The sequence below is a fragment of the Artemia sp. Qi Xiang Cuo genome, chromosome 8 (genome assembly GCF_049724085.1).
Source record: "Artemia sp. Qi Xiang Cuo chromosome 8, ASM4972408v1, whole genome shotgun sequence".
In the NCBI taxonomy this organism is placed as follows: Eukaryota; Metazoa; Arthropoda; class Branchiopoda; order Anostraca; family Artemiidae; genus Artemia; species Artemia sp. Qi Xiang Cuo.
This window is the reverse complement of record NC_142801.1, coordinates 11479133-11499550: the sequence shown is the minus strand read 5'-3', so window position 1 is coordinate 11499550 and position 20418 is coordinate 11479133. Positions and strand designations below refer to the sequence as shown.

Genomic DNA, 20418 nt, shown 5'->3' with positions numbered 1-20418 from the left:
TGCGAAACTCAAGGCAACAATGCTATTATTTATCATTTTTTTATTTATCGCTTGCTGTTCTTTTTATATATTATTGATAATTTAGTTTTATTTTCCAGTACCCATTGTCGTCGCCATCAATAAAATTGATCGTCCCGGTGCTGACGTGGTAAGTTTTAATTCTTATTTGATGTCAAAAATTAATCATCAAGTTTGCAGCTCTGGTAAGGTCGTAGCAAGGTATGTTAAGGTTTGCAGTAGTGGTAAATCATTTCTTAGACCTTTCATTTTGTAATTGAAATGAAATGAACATGACAACCATTTTCATTGAAATGAAAATGACACCCCCCCCCCCCCACAGCTGTCAGGGCTAAGGCTGTAGGTTATGCCTTGAGGGCATATAAGGTTTTTATAGAATGTGTTGTCGAAGAAACTTCAAAACGGACTCATTCAATTGGGAATTGAGATGGCTAGTGCCTTTCTTATTACTCGAAAATAATCAAAGGGCAAATAATCAAAAGGGCAAAGGGCATACTGAAAAGGGGAAGCAATTTTTATAAGGCAGTGAAATTTGACAGAAAAGAGCTAATATTTTAAGGATATTTATTTTGAAACCTTATGCGGAAGATTTTTAAATAAAAAATTCTTTCATTTCATTAGAATCTCATATGAGCAGAGAACTCGGACATCAAACAGTTCGTGGTAACGAACTATAAATAAGGAGCGATGCTGCTCAATTGTAACAGACACTCTAAAAAATGGAGTTTTGATATCGTAGATATATCGAAAGAATCGGCTTATTATGTTGATTCTTAATATATAAGATTCGTTAAGTTTAGTGGTACGCACCAAAAGCTACGAGCCTGAGAAAATTTGCCTGATTTTCGAAAAAGGGGGAAACACCCCCTAAAATTCAAGGAATCCTAGTAAAAATCAAACCATCAGATTTAGTGTATCTTAGAACCCTGATGTAGAAGTTTCAAGTTTGCATCCGCAAAAATGTGGAATTTCGTATTTTTTGCCAGAAGAAAGATCACGGATCTTTTTTTTTTCAGGAGTTATAGCATCGATCCAATAGTCCTAGAATGTCGAGAAAGGGCTCATTCGAACGCAAATTAAAAGTTCTAGTGCCCTTTTTAAGTAACCAACAAGATTGGAGGGCAGTTGGACCCCCTCCCACCCAACTGTTTTCATAAAATCATTCGATCAAAATTATGAGATAACCATTTTGTTCAGCATAGTTGAAAAGCCCAGTAACTATGTCTTTGAGGATAACATAACCCCCCACAATCCCTGGAGAAAGGTTGGTAAGTCAGAATATTTGCCCATTGTTTACGTTTAGTATTTCTTATTGAGAAGTATACAGACATTTTCCGGGGGGGGGATTTTCTGATGAATGGATTTTCAGCCGGGATCGTTCGCAAAAAAGTCCCAGGGGTAATTTTTGGCTAGAATGGAATTGGTTGAGGGGAATTTTCCTGGTGGGGGGGGGGTATTTTAAGTGGGAAGAAACATACCTATAGGGATTTTCCGTGAGGGGAAGGAATTTTTCAGGGAGAGGGTAACCAGATTTCTCGGCATTGTATGAGGGGACTGCCCCCCCCCCCCCCACACACACACATAATAAATAATTGTGGCTTTATACGGAGAGATTTTCACATTGGGAGAATAGGTTCTGGAGGTAAACTTACCAGAGGAAATTTAACACGGGGAAACTTTGAACCACTGAAAACCAATTTTATGGCAAATGTCTTCTTTTGTACCTAATATTGAAAATAAACATTAAAATTATAGTAAAATTTTGAACAGATGAGCTTTCAGCAATTAATATCATTATACATAAAATATTCAGTTTAATTTATTAGCTCTTTTTAAATTTTTTAAAGACGAATATGGTGTCCCTACAGACAAGTGTTTGGATACTGCCTCCTTTCCTAACTGTAAATAAAAACCAAAAGCCTACTGCGTCATTGGTGCTTAACTGAAAACGGATTATATTACAAATATTTTCTTTTCCAGTTCTTACAGTATTGAAAATAAAATTACAATTACAGTGAAATAAATTCTTGAACTGATGGATCTTTCAACAATTAATATCATTATTCATCAAATATTCAATTTGATGTTGTTTATACTTTCCAATACTGTTCATGACGCATATAGTTTTCAGTAAAGTGCCAATGACGCAGTAGGTTTTAGACTTTTACAGTGAGAGAAGGAGGTCATACCCAGACTCTTGTTCGTGGTGATTTTTGTTCGTTTTAAGCTTGATTTGCATATTCTATTTAAGCTTCACTCGTTTTAAGATTTATTTATTAATTTAAAGTATTATCTATTGTATGTTTGTTTGCATTTGTTGTTTATTTAATTTCTGTTCGTTTTAAGTTTCATTTATACTTATATAGGAAAATATTTTTTTTCATTTTAAGATTGATACTCATATTCAATCTAAGCATTACACGCCTTAAGATCTATTTATTAATTTATATTATTAATTGTTGTATATTTTTGCTATGATTGTTTATTTAATTTGTGTTCGTTTTGGGTTTCATTTATTTTTAATTGTAATTTCTGGTCGTTTTAAGATTTAATTTTAAAATGTATTTTTATATTCTGAGCTTAATTTTAAAATTGGCTTTAATTTTCATTAAAAAACTTATTTTTCGTAAAGTTTTTTTAATTATTTTTTGTTCTTTTTTATTGCAAAAAATTTAAATTTTTTAAAAATTCCTTATTTCAAAATCAAACTTAAAAAAAAACAAATATTAATCAAAGTATCAAAATTGATATCAAAGTAACAATATCAAAGTGAAATAATGGGTTTGTGTCAACCTCGGAGTTTTTATTATCTGATGTTTGAACTATTTTTAACAAAATTGCTATCTCAAAATTTTTATCGGATGGGTTTGGGGACAAAGGATGTGGGGGGGGGGGACTAGATTAAGCTTCGGTCTCTTTTGACACTAAAAGTGAACTAGAACTTTCTATTTTCAATCAAAGGAGCCCTCTCTGAAGTGTATACGAGTATCTCTTATATAAGAACCATATATATCCCCAGAGTATAACTTACAACGCCTATCCTTGGGCCCTTGGGGTTGTGTCGACCCTGGAGTTTTAATATCTGATTATTGAACAATTTTAACAAAATGGTCAGCTGAAATTTTTATCCGATTGGTTTATCCATTCAATTCACCCAAAGGCGTTGAAGCCGGGGAGGGCTAGTTACCTTTTGATCTTTTTCACTCTGAGAAAATGAACTACAACTTTTAATTTCCATTCAAAGAACCCTCTCTGAATTTTATACGAGCATACCTTCCATAAGAACCATATATGTCCCCAGAGCAATACTTACTACGCCTTCCCCGGCCCTGGGGGGGGGGGTGGTGTTCACACAGGAGTTTTTCTTATCTGATCTTTGAACTACTTTTAACAAAATGGCTACCTCAAATTTTTTATCAGATGTATTTGGTGAAAAAGGGCTTGGGGGGCCATTTGCCCTCTGATCACTTTTGATTCTTAAAAAGGGCCCTAGTACTCTCGATGTACAATCGAATGAGCCCCCTTTGAAGTTTATACGACGACCCCTTCTATATGAAGTACCTCTGGGGGAAAAAATGGAGTGTGGGGGGGGGGCTAGCTGCCCTCCAATCACTTTTGACTCTTAAAAAGTGAATTACAACTTTCAATTCCAATCAAATGAGCCCTCTAGGAATTTTATGCGAGCATCCCTTCCATTAAAACCATGTATGCCCCAAGGGCATAACTTACAACGCCTACCCCCGGGCTCTGGGGGGCTGTGTCGACACCGGAGTTTGTTGTTATTAGAACTTTGAACTATTTTTAACAAAATGCCTATTTCAAAATTTTTATCTGATGCATTTAGGGAGTGGAGGCGGGGGGGGGGGCTAGTTGCCCTCCGATCTATTTGACTCTTAAAAAGTGAACAAGGACTTTCAATTTCAAATGAAATGAGCCCTCTCCGAAATTTTTATAAGACTCCTTTCCCAGAAAATCATACATACCTATAGAGCATTACTCATAACGTCTGTCTCCGGGCCCTCGCGGTTTGCGTTATTACAGAAATTTGTCTCATTTAACCGTAGAACTATTTTTAATGAAATGGCTCTTTTAAAAACTTTATCGGATGGGCTTGGGGAAAAAGGGTGCGTGTGGGGGGGGGCTAGTTGCACTCGGATATCTTTTGACTCTTAAAAATCTAACTAGAAATTTCAATTTCCAATCAAATGAGCCCCCTCTGAAGTTTATACGAGCATCCCTTTCATAAGAACCCTATACGCCCCCAGGACAACACTTACAACGCCTATCCCGTGGGCTCTGGAGGGGGTGTGTGTGTTTTTTGTTATCTAGTTTTTGAACAATTTTCAAAACACTGGCTATCTCAAAATTTGTAGGGGGCGGGTTTCGGGGAAAAAAGAGCGTGGGGGGGCTAGTTTAACTCTCTTGGCTCCTGAAATGGTAACTAAAAGTTCAAATTTCCAAACAAATCAGCCCTTTATGAAGTTTATACGAGCGTCCCTCTCATAAAAACCGTACATGCCCTTAGGGCATAACATAGAACGGCCTCCTCTATGTCCTGGAGGGTTGTCTTGACACCGGATTTTTTCTTATCCGACCTTTGAACTATTTTTATCAAGATGTCTATCTCAAAATTTTCATCAGATGGGTTGGGGGATAGCTGCCCTCGGATCTCTTTTGACTATTAAAAAGTGAGCTCGAATTTTCAATATCCAATTAAATGAGCCCCCTCGGAAATTTTTATACGAGCATCCCTTTCATACGAACAATATATGCCCCAGGGCACAACTTACAACGCCCGCCTTCGAGCCTGGGGGGGTTGTGACGACACCTGAGTTTTTGTTATCTGACTTTTTAGAAAATTTTTAACTTAATGCCTATCTCCAAATTTTTATTGGATGTATTTGGGGAAAAGGGGCGTGGGGGCTAGTTGCCCTCCAATATCTTTTGACTCGAAAAAACTCAACTAGAACATTCAATTTCCAATCAAATGATCCATCTCTGAATTATTTACGAGCATCCCTTCAATAAGAACCGTATTTTCCCCTAGGGCATAACTTACAACACCTGCTCTCGGGCCCTGGAGGGCTGTGTTGACCCCTGAGTTTTCGTTATATGGTCTTTGAACTATTTTAAAAAAGGCTATCTCAAAATTCTTATCGAATGGGTTTGAGGAAAAAAGGGCGTGGAGGGGGAGGGGGCTAGGTGCTCTCCAATCTCTTTTGACTCTTAAAAAGAGATCTAGAACTTTCAATTTCCATTCAAATGATCCCTGTTTGAAGTTAATACGAGCATTCCTTCCATAAGACCCATTAATGCCCCCAGGGTATAACTTGCAACGCCTGCCCCCGGGCCCTGGGGGGTTGTGTCAACACCGTAATTTTTTTTATATAATCTTTGAACTACTTTTAACAAAATAGCTATCTTAAAATTTTTATTGGATGCATCTGGGAAAATAGGGTTTTGGGGGGAGGGAAGCTGGTTACCCTCCAATATCTTTTGACGCTTAAAAAGTGAACTAGAACTTTCATATTCCAATCAAATGAGCCCTCTCTGAAGTTTATATGACAATGTTGTCCATACAAAACCTTATATGCCCCCAGGACATAACTTACAACCCTATCCGTGAGGGCTGTGGGGGAGTTGTCATCCTCAAAGACTTAATTTCCAGAACTTCAAACTACGTTTAATAAAATGGCTGTCGCAAAATTTTGATTGGATGTGTTTCGGGAACAGGTGGACGTGAGAGGGGGTTTAGTTGCCCTCAAATCACTTTCGACTATTAAAAAGGGCACCAGCCCTTTGAATTTCCAATCGAATGAGCCTTATTTTAAGTTTCTATGACACCGCCTTCTATAAAAACCTTATATACCCCCAGGGTATAACTTAAAATCCTTGCCTTGAGGGTTGTGGGGGAGTGTCCTCCTCAAAAACATATTTTCTATCTTAAAATCAACTGTGCTGAATAAAATGGCTATCTAAAAATTTTGATTCGATTTTTTTGGGAGAATGATGGGTGGGGGGGGGAAGCTAGTTGCCCTCCAATCACTTTTGACTATTAAAAAGAGCACTAGCCCTTTGAATTTCCAATCGAATGAGCCCTTTTGGAAGTTTCTACGACAACGCCTTCTGTAAAAACCTTATATGCCCCCAGGGCATAACTTAAAACCCGTGCCTCACGGGTTGTGGGGGATTGTCCTCCTCAAAAACATATTTTCTATGTAGAAATCAATTACGCTGAACAAAAAGGGTTTCTCAAAATTTTTATTGGATGTGTTTTGGGGAATGTTGGGCAGGGGGGCTAGTTGCCCTACAATCACTTTTGACTGTTAAAAAGGGCACTAGCCCTTTGAATTTTTAATCGAATGAGCCTTTTTTGAAGTTTCTACAACAACGCCTTCTATAAAAACCTTATATGCCCCCAGGGCATAACTTAAAGCCCTTGCCCTGAGGGTTGTGGGAGAGTGTCCTCCTAAAAAACCTATTTTCTATCAGGAAATCAACTAAGCTGAATAAAATGGCTGTCTCAAGATTTTGATTGGATGTATTTGGGGGAATGGTGGGTGTGGGGGGGGGGGGCTAGTTACCCTCCAATCACTTTCGACTATTTAAAAGGGCACTAGCCCTTTGAATTTCCAATCGAATGAGCCTTTTTTGAAGTTTCTGCAACAACGCCTTCTATAAAAACCTTATATGCCTCCAGGGCATAACTAAAAACCCTGCCCTGAGGGTTGTGGGGGAGTGTCCTCCTCAAAAATATATTTTCTATCTGGAAATCAACTATGCTGAACAAAATGGATAGCTCAAAATTTTGATTGGATGTGTTTGGGGGATTGATGGGCGTGGTGGGGGGTTAGTTGACCTCCAATCATTTTTGACTATTAAAAAGGGCACTAGAACTCTTGATTTCCAATCGAATGAGCCCCCTTTGAAGTTTTTACGACGACCCCTTCTATATGAAGGTGAAACATTGAAGCCATAAAGAATCCTTAAATTACAACCCTTTCCCTGAGGGCTTTGGGGGAATTGCCATCCTCAAAAACCTAATTTCTAGAACTTAAAACTACGTTGAATAAAATGGCTGTCTCAAAATTTTGATTGGATATTTTTGGGGAAAAGGTGGGCGTGAGAGGGTGGTTAGTTGCCCCCCCCCCCAATCACTTTCGACTGTTGAAAATGCTACTAGCCCTTTGAATTTCCAATGAGCCTTTTTGAAGTTTCTACGACACCGCCTTCTATAAAAACCTTATATGCCCCCAGGGTATAACTTAAAACCCTTGCCCTGAGGGTTGTGGGGGAGTGTCCTCCTCAAAAACCTATTTTCTATCTGAAAATCAACTACGCTGAACAAAATGTATATCTAAAAATTTTGATTGGATGTGTTTGGGGGAATGATGGGCGTGGAGGGGCGGGGGGGGGGGGGGCTAGTTGCCCTCTTATCACTTTCGACTATTAAAAAGGGCACTATCCCTTTGAATTTCCAATCGAATGAGCCTTTTTGAAGTTTCTGCGACAACGCCTTCTATAAAAACCTTATATGCCCTCAGGGCATAACTTATAACCCTTGCCCCGAGGGTTGTGGGGGAGTGTCCTTCTAAATAACATATTTTCTATCAGGAAATCAATTACGCCGAACAAAATGGCTATGTAAAAATGTTGATTTGATGTATTTGATGGAATGATGGGCGTGGGGGGGGGGGGGGGCTAGTTGCCCTCCAATCATTTTCGACTATTAAAAAGGGCACTAGAACTTTCGATTTCCAATTGAATGAGCCCCCTTTGAAGTTTTTACGAGGACCCCTTCCATATGAAGTGCCTCTGGAAAAAAAATAAAACATTGGAGCCGTAAAGAATCCTTAAATTACAACCCTCTCCCTGAGGGCTTTGGGGGAATTGTCATCCTCAAAGACCTAATTTCTAGAACTTAAAACTACATTTAATAAAATGGCTGTCTCAATTTTGATTGGATGTTTTTGGGGAAAAGGTGGGCGTGAGTGGGGGGTTAGTTGCCCTCAAATCACTTTTGACTATAAAAAAGCACTAGCCCTTTGAATTTCCAATCGAATGAGCCTTTTTTAAGTTTTTACGACACCGCCTTCTATAAAAACCTTATATGCCCCCAGGGTATAACTTAAAACCCTTGCCTTGAGGGTTGTGGGGGTGTGTCCTCCTCAAAAACATATTTTCTATCTGAAAATCAACTACGGTGAACGAAATGGCTATCTCAAAATTTTGATTGGATGTGTTTGGGGGAATGATGGGCGTGGAGGGGGGGGGGGGGCTTGCTGCCCTCTTATCACTTTCGACTATTAAAAAGGGCACTAGCTCTTTGAATTTCCAATCTAATGAGCCTTTTTTGAAGCTTCTACGACAACGCGTTCTATAAAAACCTTATGTGCCCCCAGGGCATAACTAAAAATTCTTGCCGTAAGGGTTGTGGGGGAGTGTTCTCCTCAAAAACATATTTTCTATGTGGAAATCAACTACGCTGAACAAAATGGCTATCTCAAAATTTTGATTGGATGTGTTTGGGGGAAGGAGGGGCGGGGGGGGGGGCTATTTGCCCTCCAATCACTTTCGACTATTAAAAAGGGCACTAGCCCTTTGAATTTGTAATTGAATGAGCCTTTTTTGAAGATTCTACGACAACGCCTTCTATAAAAACCTTATATGCCCCCAGGGCATAACTTAAAACCCTTGCCCTGAGGGTTGGATCTCAAAATTGGCCATCTCAATGGAAGAAATGGCCATCTCAAAATTTTGATTGGATGTGTTTGGGGAAATGATGGGCGTGGGGGGGCTAGTTGCCCTCCAATCACTTTCGACTATTAAAAAGCGCACTATCACTTTAATTTACAATCGAATGAGCCTGATTTGAATTTTTAACGACAATGCCTTCTATAAACACCTGATATTTCCCCAGTGCATAATTTAAAACCCTTGCCCTGAGGGTTGTGGGGGAGTGTCGTCCTCAAAAATATATTTTCTATCTGGAAATCAACTACGCTGAACAAAATGGCTATCTTAAAATTTTGATTGGATATGTTTGGGGGAATGATGGGCGTGGGGGGGGGCTAGTTCCCCTCCAATCATTTTAGACTGCTAAAAAGGGCACTAGAACCCTCGATTTCCAATCAAATGAGCCACCTTTGAAGTTTCTATGACGACCCCTTCCATATGAAGTGCCTCTGGGAAAAAAAATAATAATAAATAAATAATAAAACATTGGAGCCGTGTGGCCTTTACTATAGGCACCGCTACAGCGTTGCCTCTGATATCGCTCCTTACTTTCATAATTTTTTTTTTTTTTTTTAAATAACGTAATAGTATATAGCAGCCAGTAAGAAGAAGTCAGTATGGTATAGAAGTCACCCTGCAAAAGTCAATAAGGTATAGACTTCTATACGTCACGTTGGACGTTGGACTTCTATCAAGTCACGTTGGACTTGTTTGAAAACAGTAAAATAGCACTATAAAATACCTCTTACTTTAAGCAAAGTGTCCTTATAATAAAATATCATGATTGAAGGAGTGGCTTTAGTTTTGGAGGTTTTACTTTGTATGCAAGGGCCATAATGTAAGGGCCCTCTGAATTTAAATTTTTATTTAAGATCCCAAAATCGCAGCCTTTTTCGATCAAAATGGGAAATTCGTAATCATATCTCAATATTGAAAAGTTCTACGCCAGAATCTGAACTGAATTTTATTTTTCTAGTTTAACCCTCATTTTGAGTTGTTTTTTTTAATTGATCTATTTAAAGTTTAGAGATAATATAAATCTTTTGAATAATTTCGATTTGGTTTGTCGTATGGGTTAATAATATAGACTGTAGTATGGGTTTGTAGAGTGTGCTGCTCTAGATGTTTAGATTCAAGCAATTTTGTTTAACAGATTGGCCAAATTGACGGATTTGGCTCATTGACGGCCAAATTGGCTCATTGACAACTAAACGAATTTCCTTGGTCAAACGTTCATCGAGGGTTCATGTGTTACAGTGTTAGTCCTTATCTACATGTTAGTGTACCTAATTTAGATATCTGCCACATTAGTTATGTATCTCCTTCTTGTCCATTTGGTCGATTTTTGGGATTTTTTTTTACAAAGCCCAGGGAGTTTTATTTATAGAATCGCCGATTTGAAGTCCAAAAGGAGTAATACTAAAGCATTTAGATTTTGTACATATGAGGTATATTTCATTCAATTTGCATGGTGGCTGGAGTATTTTTCAAACCCCAAAACTGTACGGAAACAATTCTTAAATAACAAAAAATGAAGTCAACAAAATGTTTTTTGTAATTTTCAAATAAGTGAATTTCAAAAACTAAGTTTTGAAGAGCGCTGTTATAATTTATTGAAAACCAAAAAATTGACAGCTATTAGCAGCTACTTAGGGTATATCATTTAGGGTATATCTTAGGGTATCTACTTAGGGTATATCATTTATAAGGAAAGACCTTGCACTTTTTATATTTAACCTTAATATTTTTTCTCATGAAGTTTTTCAAAGAGAATTAAAGAGCAACATTGAAGCTCAGGACGGGCCGACTTCCTAAAATAATTCAAGCCTAAAACGAACAGAAATTAAAATGTATAATCGATTCAAACTTGAAAGCAACAGAAGTTACCACAAAGACTAGCGGGGCTACCCCCCTAAACCTTCTGAAGGCCATAACGTCATTGGCGCTTTACTGAAAACAGTTTATGTTTTGAGCAATGTGTTTTTTATTTTCGATAATGTCTGCAACAATAAAACAAAAAATAGGAAATATCACAGGACTAATAAAGGCTTACAACTAAGAGTGATGCTACATCTTCTCCTTCTCAAACCCTCTTAACAGTTTGAGTGTCATTTGCGTTTTAATGAAAACGATATGTACTTAGAAAAGTGTGGTTTTTATTTTCCTACATATAAATAAAAATTTAAAAAAAGTATAAATAAAACCATCTAATGAAGTCACTAATGAAGTAGAATTACTAAAGTTTAATGTGTAATGATATTAATTCCTGGAAGTCTGCAAATTTTGATTTGTCAATTTTATAATTATTAAAAGAAAATTTTAAAGATTGTGTTTTCAGTAAAGCTCAAATGACACTGTTACCTTAAAAGGTTTAAAGGGTCGTAGTCTCACTCTTGTTTGTGGTAATTTTTGTGTTTATGGGAATTGACTCTCGTCCAACAGAGGGCTCATAATGCCAAGGATTTTAAAAACATTGGAGACTAAACATTAGGCCCTTTCCTCTGCACCCATCCTGGAAATCAAGATTTGAGTTCCCCCCCCCCCAACGCTCCCTAAAAGTTTCAGCTTGATCCCAAAGCCACTCCCTGAATATTGCAGATACGCTGTTTCGTATCAGGTGACATAACATAATCTCTTTTTATTCACCTTGCTACCTAATAGTGAACAGATTATAGGTCCCATAGAATATTATGCTGCAAAAACGTTTAGGTGGATCGGAGAAAAGACATTTCTAGGCCTTCCAAAGGGGGCTGCTAGCGTAAAGCATTCAGATAGGTCGGGGATAGTAGTTTTAGCCGCCCCCTCCCGCAAATCACAATTTAAAGACAGTTGGCCCCACCCCTACCCACTGCAATTAGTCTGAACCACATCGCCCAAGCTGTTCCCAAGATTTTATAAATAGGCTATTTGATAGCCAAAATACACACAGTGCCTTTGGATATACCTCTGTACCCTCCCCCATTTCAAAATTCGAGGTCCACTTGTCTCTCCTCTCAACACTCCTTTATAGCTTCGACTTGATATCCTAAACTAATACGGTATTTCGATAACCTGGTGACACATAGTGTCTCTTAATATATTTCGCTTCTTATCCGTGAATAGATTGTAAGTCTTATAGCAGCTTATAGTATGAAAATGTTTAGGCTGACGAAAGACAAAACATATTGAGCCCCCTCAGTTCAACACAAGTTGTGTTGGTGGTCTGTTTCCCTTTCGCAATTACTTCTCCTAAACTACCTGAAAGTTTCAACTCTATCCCCCGAGCCATTCCTGAGATATTGTAAGTATTGTAATTTTACGAACTCGAAGCAAGTTGTTAATCTTGAATTATCTCTACCTTCTCCTTCAAATCATAGCTCCATGTACACTTGCCTATTCCCCCTTTTACGCTCCCTGAAGTTTTCAACTTGTTACCCCAAGTCGTTTCCGAGACATTGCAGATATGCCATTTTGATTAGCTTATAACGCGTAGTGTCTATATAGTTCAAACGCTTTCTGGATGAGACAATAAATTAAAATCCTTCCCTCTCCCTTCGACTGTATAAGATAAAAATGAAATACCCCTCGGCTCAAAATGTACAGCGATTCAAAAATTATAAAAATTTGCTGGTTAAAATTTTTGGAACAAGTGAACAAATTTATTATGAAAATTCATTTAAAAAATCTGATTCACCTCGGACTATATAGAATTTAATCAAGGAAAAAATTGGAAATAATACTAAGACACCACACCCTGAAGCGATCATAAATGAAAATGGTGTTGAATTGAAGGGGAAGGATATTGTTGCATATTTTTTTTTTTTTATTATTTTTCTCATATTAATACTACTGTTGAACTGAATTCCTCGGAATCTCGGTTTTATTCATGTAAAGATTATCTCCCGCCATCTGAAAATTCTAGTATGTTCCTGGCCCTGTTACTTTCGGTGAGTTCCAGAAAGTAATTACGGATTTAAAGAGTGGTAGTTCCATAGGTCTAGATGGACTCTCCACAAATACTCTGAAAGAAAATGCTTTTGTGTTCCATGTCCCCTTGCTTCACATTTTAAATGCATCTAATATCATCAGGGATCTTTTCAGAAGTATGGAAATCTGCACGGGTTATTCCAATTCCTGAGAAAGGTGATAAGAGAGACAGAGGAAACTATCGCCCAATAGCTGTTCTTTCTCCAATATCTAAGGTTCGAGAAAAAAATTATTCAAAAAAGAATTGTTTCATATTTTGATAAAAGGAATTTATTTACTAAAAATCAGTTTGGATTCAGGTCGGGTCATTCTACTGAACAAGCTATTGCTGCGCTAATTTTAGAGATTAATGATTCACTAAATGATGATAATCATTTGTCCACTCTAAATATTATATAAAAGAGGCATTTGATACGCTAAAACACGAAATTTTGCTTGAGAAAATTAATAACACAGGTATTAGAGGTAAAGGCATAGATCTAATAAAATCTTACCTGCATGGTCGAAAAATTCAGGTAGAAATAAATGGGCAGTTGTCAAGCCATATTGCTATTGATGATATTGGAGATCCCCAGGGATCAACATTAGGACCATTATTATTTTTGATTTATATAAATGACCTTCCGAGGTGTTTACCCCAGAATAGTAGCTTAGCAGTAATTTTTGCAGATGATACAGTGGTGACAGTAAAAGCTAAAGCGCCATCTTTGTTGGTTGAGAAAATGGTGATAGCAATGAAATCTTTGAATAAATGGTTTGCATGTTTTGCATACCTAGCTCCAAATTTTTCTAAAACTGAATTCATGATTTTTGGGCGGTCACAGCGGACAGTAAATAAAATTACCATAGAAGAGTTAATTGTAAATCAAAGTAGGATAAAAAGAGTAAAATTATTTCGTTACCTTGGGATTATTCTCGATGAGCTTTTATCCTTCCGTAAACATTCTGATTATTTGAGATTGAAACTTGCCCCTAACTTAGGTTGTCTTCATAGATTGAAACATGTGTTTCCTTTTTCCATCCTTAAAATTTTATACCATTCTCTAATTTAATCATATCTTAATTATTGCCCTTTAATCTATTTCAACACATTTACGGTCAACCTGCAGCCTCTTCAAATAATTCAAAATAAGGCATTTAGAGTTATAGTTACTTTTGTTCATCGCCCACTAAGGTTTCAGAATCTTTCTGAAGCTCAAACTTTATATGTCTTTCTCAATATACTTAATCTTAAACAACTGAAATACCTGCATAAAGCAATGTGGTATTATGGTATTCAATCTTCAACAAATTATTTCCATGATTTGGGTGTAATTGAGACTCCCATTTCTCCTGCCCACCCCGTCCGCTCCAAGAATTATCGCCTTACTCCAATTAAATCAGAAAGAGCTTGATTCTCAATCAGATACCAGATTCCTCATATTGTAAATAAACTTAATTTAGTAAAAAGGTTCCCAAGTTTCAAGAACAGATCTTCTTTGGAAAAACATATTTCAAAAATTGTTCTTTGTCTCGATGATGGGATTGATGAATAATTGATATTAGTATGAATTGTGTTGTGGTGTTCTCGCGCTGGGGTGGCCTCCTCTGTTATCTGCTACCTTGTATGTTTTTTTTATATCCTGTATTTGTTGTTTCGGGATTTTCTTATATTTGTTTGTGGCCGACTCATCGAGTCCTGCTCTCCCTCGACCAGTTTAGAAAGTTATTTGTCATGTGTTTTTGTCAATAAAAGATCTTGTCTTGTCCCTTCCAATATAAATCTTGGAAATCCCCTTGCCTCACCACCCGCCACCCTTTTCCCAAAATTACCTGAAAGTTTCAACTTCTTCCCCGAGCCGCTCCTGAGATATGGCTGATATGCAGTTTCGATAAACTGGATGTACATAGTGACTTTTAATTTCTCTCTGTCCCCTTTCCCAAGCCAAATTTGAGGTCCACCTGTCTCCCCTCTCAACACTCCCTGTAAGTTTCAACTTAATATCCCAAACAGATATGGCATTTTGGTAAACTGGCAGCACATAATTAGTCTAAGAAACCTGTGTAATAAAAAGTAATAAACTTCAAACAAATTACTATAAAAATTATTCTTTCACTTACCGACCAAAAATTATGCGCTGATTTCGAATCAGAAAAGTCTCCCGCTCTAGCTCTTTCACAAATTCGAGTTTTAAGGTGAACTTGAGGTTAAAGCAAAAAAAAAAAAAAAAAAATGCCGGGAGTAAATACCAGCAAATGTGATCAGATATGTCATTTCTGCGCTTTTTTGCTAATGAGCGAGAACCTAAATATTTGGAGCCTTTCTATCCTTTCTCTCATTATAGTTCTATAAAGATGGATTGAGCCACATTATTCGCACGGCCTACTGTTTGAGATACGGTCAGCCAGTCGGGTACCCAAAACAATCCGTATGCAGTTTCTCTGGAAAGCATCTAGTAAATTCTCCTCCGTCCTTTAAAGCGCCCGCGAAAAATTTCATGAAAGGTTGGAGTCACCCCCTTTCTTGTACGACCACATAATAAATAATAACAGAGGCAGTCATTTTAGATAACAATATTTCTTCTAATTTCAGTTTGGAATAACTTGAAAATTTGTCAAATCATATTTAATTACAGGAAATGACTAAAAACGCCCTATTAGCCAATGGAATCCAGCTAGAAGATAGAGGGGGTGATACAATTGCTGTACCTATTTCGGCTTTAAAGCGGATAGGTCTGGAAGCCCTTGTCGAGTCAATAGTTCTTCAAGCTGAATTATTAGAAGTTTCTGCGGACCCCAGAGGTCCTGTGGAAGGAGTTGTTGTCGAATGTCAGGCAGACCTTAATCGAGGGTAAGATCTTTGTTGAATGTTTTTGCATTGCCAAAAAAAGGGGGAAAACTAGGTTCCACATTATATATTGGTATGATTGTTATCGTTTATCTTGGAACTGAAAGATTGGAGATTTAATTTTTTACCTGTTTATTTGATATTCTTTTTACAACTAATCTTTGATTCTTAAGTCTTCTTCTAGACGAACCGTTTCTATCCGCATAGGTCAACATAGGTCTGACTTTTTAGGGGGGTGGTGGGTAAATAATTTTTCTGCTTATGCCACTGTGTGCAAGGGAAAGATACTAACACTTAGGCGCAAAGGATGCTCTGAATAACTGAAGGAAGAAACGTACAAGAAGGGGTACTTTTTTTCAATGGAGACATAATTTATTCACAATAAAAATCAACAAAAGAAAGCACGAAGCGCAGTAACCTGGGCTTATATTGCCACTCTAATTTACATCAGTTCATTCGGGTTCCCATTTCACAAGAAAACAAAAAAATATAAAATGTATATAACTACTTAGAAAAAAAAAAAAAAAAAATCAAAATTAATAAATCGGTCGGGAATGGTGTCTCAACTGCTCATGGAAGCCAGGCCTTTCAGCAATATCCCTAAAAGAAGATGGGGTCTGAGACCACAGCACCGGAAGAATATGATGAGTAGAGAAAGCAGACCTCGCAAACACTCTAATCGCCCTTCTATACATACCAACCTGTGTCGTTAGGTGCCCATGGACATCAGCAGCTGTCTGAACATATGACGAAGACACATTGGAGAAATATTAATTAATAATATCATAACTTAGTTGAAGCTTATAAAATAAGCACAACTCTGGAGACGGTAAAATATGGATTCGTGGATGAATATTTCTAAGTGAAGCAAGTCTGTCAATTCCACAAATAGCATGCAAAGCTGAATTCTGGAGAACACGCAAAGGTTTCAGGTGAAATAAACCAAAACCCCGTTCGCTGTAATTTACTTTCAGCTTTTTTTAGCCTCAGGCATTTCTCCACTTTTTCATATCATTATTCAGTGTGCCTAAAGGCTAAGCTTCGGTCTGCTCCGCAGCTGAAAAATTCGTATCATCAGCAAACAGTACAAGAGATTTCCTAGGTTTATTCGTTCTCCATTTCCAACATTCGTTGTCAAATCACATATTGCTTGGTGGATGTCATTAATATATATTGAGAAAAAAAGGCCCGAGAGGGGACCCCTTGTGTACACAGCAACGAACATGGTAATCATTTGATTTCATATCTTGCAGTTGCAAATATATGGTTTGGTAAGAAGATTCGGTAACTTTTTCAGAAGGATCACATGGTCCACTATGTCGAACGCCTTCAGAATGTCTAGGAATGTAGTCACCGGTTTCAACTTCCCATCCAAAACACCATTAATCATAGATATCAAATACTGAACTGCATGCTCCGTAGAGTATCCTTTTCTGAAACCAAATTGGTTTGCATAAAAGAAACCTTCCCTCTCCAGGAACTCAGCCTTTCGTTCATATAATATTTTATCAAAAATTCGAGACAGAATAAGGAGTAGCTAAATAGGTCTATAATTGCTGAAATCTTCTCGGTCACCACATTTATGCAACGGGGCTATGGCATGTTTAAATTGATCGGGAAATTCACCTTAAGACAACCATTCATTAAATCAAATTAACACGGCCATAAACAACCATTCATTAAATCAGATTAACACGACCATATACAACCATTCATTAAATCAAATAACACGGCCATAACACGGCCATATAAAACCATTCATTAAATCAAATTAACACGGCCATAACACGGCCATATACAACCATTCATTAAATCAAATTAACACGGCCATAACACGGTCATATACAACCGGCCATATCACGGGTAACGCGGCCATATCACGGGTAAAACATACTTCACTACTTTCAGAGACAACATATCCGCTCCAGCGGATATGAAAAAATCAGCGGATGAGGAAAATTTCGCATTTCACTCACAATTTCTGTCACCTCCTGCTGACGAGTTATCCGAAGAAAACGACTAGTATCACTGAGGTCAGGCACGTACTGCTCAAAAGAACTATCTTCTGGCCGGTTTCAACTGCCAATTTAACTTTTTCGCTAATTTCCGAAAAGTGATGAGCCATTTCATTGGCAATTTGACTAGCTCCGCGATTTCCACTCATTTCTGGCAATACCACTTTCTTTTTACCAATAGCTGATCTAATAGTCTCATGTCTTGGCTGGGTTTCCATGGTTTTCTTGAAATTCGTTTTTAAAATATCCATGTTTCGCTTTCCGTAGTAGCTTATTTAGAGCAATTTTATATTTCCTGTAGATTTCATGGTCAATATCACAATCACTCAAAACATTTGTGTATGTTTTATTTACAGAATTCACAAGGCCTTTCGTCATCTTGACGAATTTCAAGGCCTTGGAGTATCTTTCTTCTTTTTAGCATGACCTACCTTCACACAAGTTTCTTCATGAAGTGAAACCATTCTCCTATACCACTCGTCCATTTTGTCGACATAGGAATAACGCTCATCTAGAGAGGTCCAGTCGGCTTTTTCTAATTCAGATTTAAATTTAGGCAACGACTTCTGGTCAAAATACTTTCTAGGGTTTTGAGATCCACGAGATTGTGTCGAAGTTCCCTGCTGCTGGCATGAAACCATGACGGCACAGTGATCAGACTGTGCCGTTTGCCGATCAGACTGTGATTTACAAGTACACGCGGGGTATGGATCCTAAAATTCCGCTTCATATTCATAAAAATATTATCAATGAGCGTCCCACTAGTTACAGTTATCCTCGTGCAAATATTAATAGATGGAGTTCAGAGTTTTTCAGATTTTTTATTACACAATACATCCACAATCCAATCACAACACTCCTAATCCCCCTCGAAATAGATGGGAATCAACTATGACTCAATATACCATCACAAAAAAGACGAGAATCTACATCTACATTTACATTTACAAAATATAAATGTTCTTATTCTTATAACTTTAATAAATCAAATAATATTAACATTTTGATTAATAAATATCAGTATATTTATAGCAAACTGTCCCTTTAAAATCTCTTGTATTTTTTTCGGATGTTTGCAAATTAAGTTCTAGCCGGTGGAAGGCAAAGGGGTTTTGAGCCATACAAATGGTAACTTTTGCTGGTTTTGAGTTTGACTCAATTATTTGTTGTTCTTTCTGTTTGTTTTGGGTTTGTTTTATTTATCATTGCTGATTTGTGGTAGTTTTACGCTTGGTAGATTATTTGATTTTATTTTTGCTCATTTTTTGTTTAATGGAGTTCTTTACTTTTCTTTGAAAAACGTATTTTGTGGAAAAAGTTTTTTTTTAATAATTTCTGTTCGTTTTATATTGACATAGTCTTTTTAGGGAAGAAGAAAATAATACTTTAAATCTTTTCATTTTTTTAAGACTTTATAGTTTGGTCTGCTATTTCTATGCTGGAGAAAAATTTTCAGCAATTTTTAACAACAATGCACCCTTTTAAAAATCTGGACACAAACAGTAGTGTTTAATTTCGTTTCAAACTTCCTCTAGTTGACCTGAAATGGAAAACTTGACACCATTCGCAAAAAAAAAAATCTGCGTACTTTCTTTGATAGATTGGATACACTTGCGCTATTTTGACTTGGTTAAATTTTAAGAGCAGAAGTAGCCCCGAAAGTTTGAACATAATAACCTCAGTCGTTCTTGGGATACTGCTGAGATACCTTATTGGGAATTAGTATTAAAACAGTGCATTTTGATTTAATCTTAAGGCAACATTTAGTTTTTAAACATAAAGGAAAATGGGAGGGTGGGCGTGGGAGGGGTATTAGCCCTCCAGTTACTTTCGACTATTAAAAAGGGCATCAGCCCTTTCTATTTTAATCAAATGAGCCATTTTCGAAGTTCCTACGACAGCTTCTTCGATACGAAGTGCCCTGGTCTTAAAAAAAAAAAAAATCATACATTATACTCTCATCGATCTTTACTATAAAAAAATTTCAAGCCTTCCAATAACTTTCGACTATTAAAAAGGGCAATAAGCCTTTCGATTTCCAATCGAATGAACCCTTTTTGAGTTTTTACGACAACGCTTTATATAAACACCTTATGTGCCCCCAGGGCATAAATTACTGCCCTTATCCTAAGGCCTGTGAGGGTGGTTGTTATCCTCTTAGACATAATTTCCAGAACTTTCAACTTCGTTAAAAAAACGGCTATCTCAAAATTTTGATTGGATGTCTTTGGGGAAATGGTTAGTCGCTCTTCTATCACTTTCAACTATCAAAAAAGGCACTAGCCCTTTCAATTACCAATCAAATGACCCCTTTTGAAGTTTCTATGACAGCGCTTTCAATAAAACCTTATATGCCCCCAGGGCATAACTTACAACCCTCGCCCTGAAGGCTTGGGGTGGGTTGTCACCCTCAAAGACCAAAGTTCCAGAACTTTCTACTACGTTGAACACAATGGCTATCTGAAAATTTTCACTGGATGTGTTTAGGGGAATGATGCGCCTGAGTGGGTGGTTAGTTACCCTCCAATCACTTTTGACTATTAAAAAGGGCACTAACCCTCTCAATTCTCAATTGAATAATCCCTTTTTGAAGTTTCTACGACAATTCTCACTATAAAAACCTTATATGCACCCAGGGCAGAATTTACAATCTTTGCCCTTGGGGCTCTGAGGGGTTTGTTATCGTTAAATACATAATTTCCAGAACTTTCAAGTACGTTAACAAAATGGTTATCTCAAAATTTTGATTGGATGTGTTTGGGGAAATGGTGGGCGTGGGAGGGGGGTTAATTACTCTCCACTCACTTTCGACTATTAAAAAGGGCAATTTCAATTTTCAAACAAATGAGCCCTTTT

The 20418-nt window shown here is 37.3% G+C and overlaps 1 protein-coding gene across 1 annotated transcript in view; it reads left to right on the top strand.

Moving 5' to 3' along the window:
• The window catches only part of mIF2 (mitochondrial translation initiation factor 2), a 196561-nt gene that overhangs the window by 51743 nt on the left and 124400 nt on the right, over window positions 1–20418 (top strand). Inside the window, exons 8-9 of the mRNA XM_089093213.1 lie at window positions 99–148; window positions 15336–15550. Of these exons, the coding sequence (XP_088949339.1) occupies window positions 99–148; window positions 15336–15550 (265 nt within the window). The remainder of the gene's footprint in view (window positions 1–98; window positions 149–15335; window positions 15551–20418) is intronic.